Genomic DNA, 2,126 nt, shown 5'->3' with positions numbered 1-2,126 from the left:
GTTGAACCGCTGATGTCACATGGATTATTTTACCGATCTCCTTGCTACGTTTCTGGACCTTGATCGTGTAAGGACACTTGCTGTCTATGGGAGGGTCAGAGAGCTCTCAGATTTCATCAAAAATATCTTAATTTGTGTTCTGAAGATGAACGGAGGTCTTACGGGTTTGGAACGACATGAGGGTGAGTAATTAATGACAGAATTTTCATTTTTGGGTGAACAAACCCTTTAACATTTTTTTATGTGTAAAGTGAATGAGGTTGATTCAGACCTTCCTGGTTGTGGTGTTTCCTTCATCTCTTGGTTCAGGAGGTCTGGTCTGGATCTCTAGGTCTTGTGGCCGGTTTTTGACTCTTCTCTGATGGCGCTGCATATAGTGGGCGATCTCCTGACGAGCATTGATGTACAGAGGAGTTACAGAGTTTTGTGGCATCATCACAGCCGATATTTACTTAACCGTTTGAGAATCAAGAAGTGATAGTTTAAACTTTTGATGTATTTAAGTTCTATCTCCACTAAATGAAAATATGGAGCTGTTTATTACAATTGGTATCAATCTGTTTATCAATTTATCAGTCCAGTTATCCTGATGATGTTTCTACCTCATCTTGAGCTACTTGGGCCGCAATGAAATCCACCTCTGATCCAGAGCTCTGAGGAAACTGCTGAACAAAAAGACATGATAATGAATACTACTAATGTTGTTAAATAATACTGGTCCCAAACTCTACACAAACCTGAAGTTATAGAAAAACTAACCCCATCCTGGTCCATAATCCAGACTCAGGTCGAGTAGCAAACATACCTCTCTGTGAGGCAGCGTATCCTCTTCCTCCTGAAGTCTACGGGCCAGCTCAGCGTCCTGAAGCACCTGCTCCCAGACTCCCAAACCTGACGGAGGGAGACCAAAACCAGTTGTGCAACATGAGATGCTTGCATTCACATCAAGCATTTGTGAGAAAAAACAGTTACCTTCACAGAGTGGAGAAACACAGTCAGTGTCATTGTAACCAGCAGCAACCCTCTGCCGTCTCATCTCCATTTCTTCTTCTTCCTGTAGCTGTTTAGCGATTTCCTGTTGAGAAAACGATTCACACACATATACAGTAATAAACTGACCGATGCATGTGTTTTAACAGTCCAGTATAACCATAACTGTTAAGATCAACAGAAAAAAACATACAACACATCCATAATGTGACATATTTACAACTGAGTCTGAAATAAATGTAAGCAGGAACTTGGATTCATTTATTGGAAATTGATTGGATTGCAAAAAGTTCATAAGAAAGCTTGGTGGCATCAGCTGAAATGGACAGCTGTTACGTTTTGCATTTATTTTTTTCAAAGTAATGTTTACAAATCATTTAAAATAAAACCAGGGATATACTGGTAATACTGTACAGTTATTTCAACAGAAGCTAGTTTCCACATAATGAATAAAAACGAATAAAAATAAACAGGCAATTGCAGATTTTTATCTCATTATTCAGACTTTTCTTCTCAGAAATGCAATTCTAAAATGATATCTGTCAGTTTTGACTGTTTCTCAGAACTGTAAGGGAAAAAATTTAGAATTGTGAGATAAAAAGTCTCAATTATATACTTTATTTTTATCCCATGGCGGAAACAAGCTTCATAAAAATCATAACTGAAACTTAAAAAACGTACTTTTGAATTTTTTATCTCACAATTCTGATTTTTCTTCTCAGAAAAGTTTGAGTAGCAGACCTGAGTTCTACACTCTAAAAAATGCTGGGTTGTTTCAACCCAACTTTGGGTCAAATATGGACTAACCCAACTTTTGGGTTAAAAATTGAATGTAAAAATGTAACCCAACAGCTGGGTTAGTCCATATTTGACCCAAAGTTGGGTTGAAACAACCCAGCATTTTTTTAGAGTGTAACAATTGTCAGTTTATAACTCACAATTTAGATATTTTTTGTCTCACAGTACTAACTTTTCCCCTCAGAATTGCAAGAAAAAAGTCTGAATTGTGAAATATAACCTTGCAATTATATTTTTTACTTTTTATTTTATTTGGAGGGCTTCCATACACTCTAAAAAATGTTGGGTTGTTTCAACCCAACTTTGGGTCAAATATGGACTAACCCAACTTTTGGGTT

General features: G+C 37.0%; 1 protein-coding gene across 3 annotated transcripts in view; it reads right to left on the bottom strand.

Moving 5' to 3' along the window:
* Positions 1 to 2,126, bottom strand: part of LOC107756624 (coiled-coil domain-containing protein 50-like) — a 32,604-nt gene that overhangs the window by 5,957 nt on the left and 24,521 nt on the right. For 2 of the 3 annotated variants that reach the window (XM_016573805.1, XM_016573807.1), the window contains exons 6-9: positions 973 to 1,075; positions 806 to 891; positions 603 to 665; positions 272 to 388 (exon numbers count right to left, since the gene is read on the bottom strand). In XM_016573805.1, the coding sequence (XP_016429291.1) occupies positions 272 to 388; positions 603 to 665; positions 806 to 891; positions 973 to 1,075 (369 nt within the window). The remainder of the gene's footprint in view (positions 1 to 271; positions 389 to 602; positions 666 to 805; positions 892 to 972; positions 1,076 to 2,126) is intronic. The other variant, XM_016573806.1, reaches the window with a different exon arrangement.

This window comes from Sinocyclocheilus rhinocerous, unplaced genomic scaffold, assembly GCF_001515625.1.
Source record: "Sinocyclocheilus rhinocerous isolate Xijiao unplaced genomic scaffold, SAMN03320098_v1.1 scaffold532, whole genome shotgun sequence".
Taxonomy (NCBI): domain Eukaryota; kingdom Metazoa; phylum Chordata; class Actinopteri; order Cypriniformes; family Cyprinidae; genus Sinocyclocheilus; species Sinocyclocheilus rhinocerous.
This window is presented reverse-complemented; position numbering and strand designations above follow the sequence as displayed.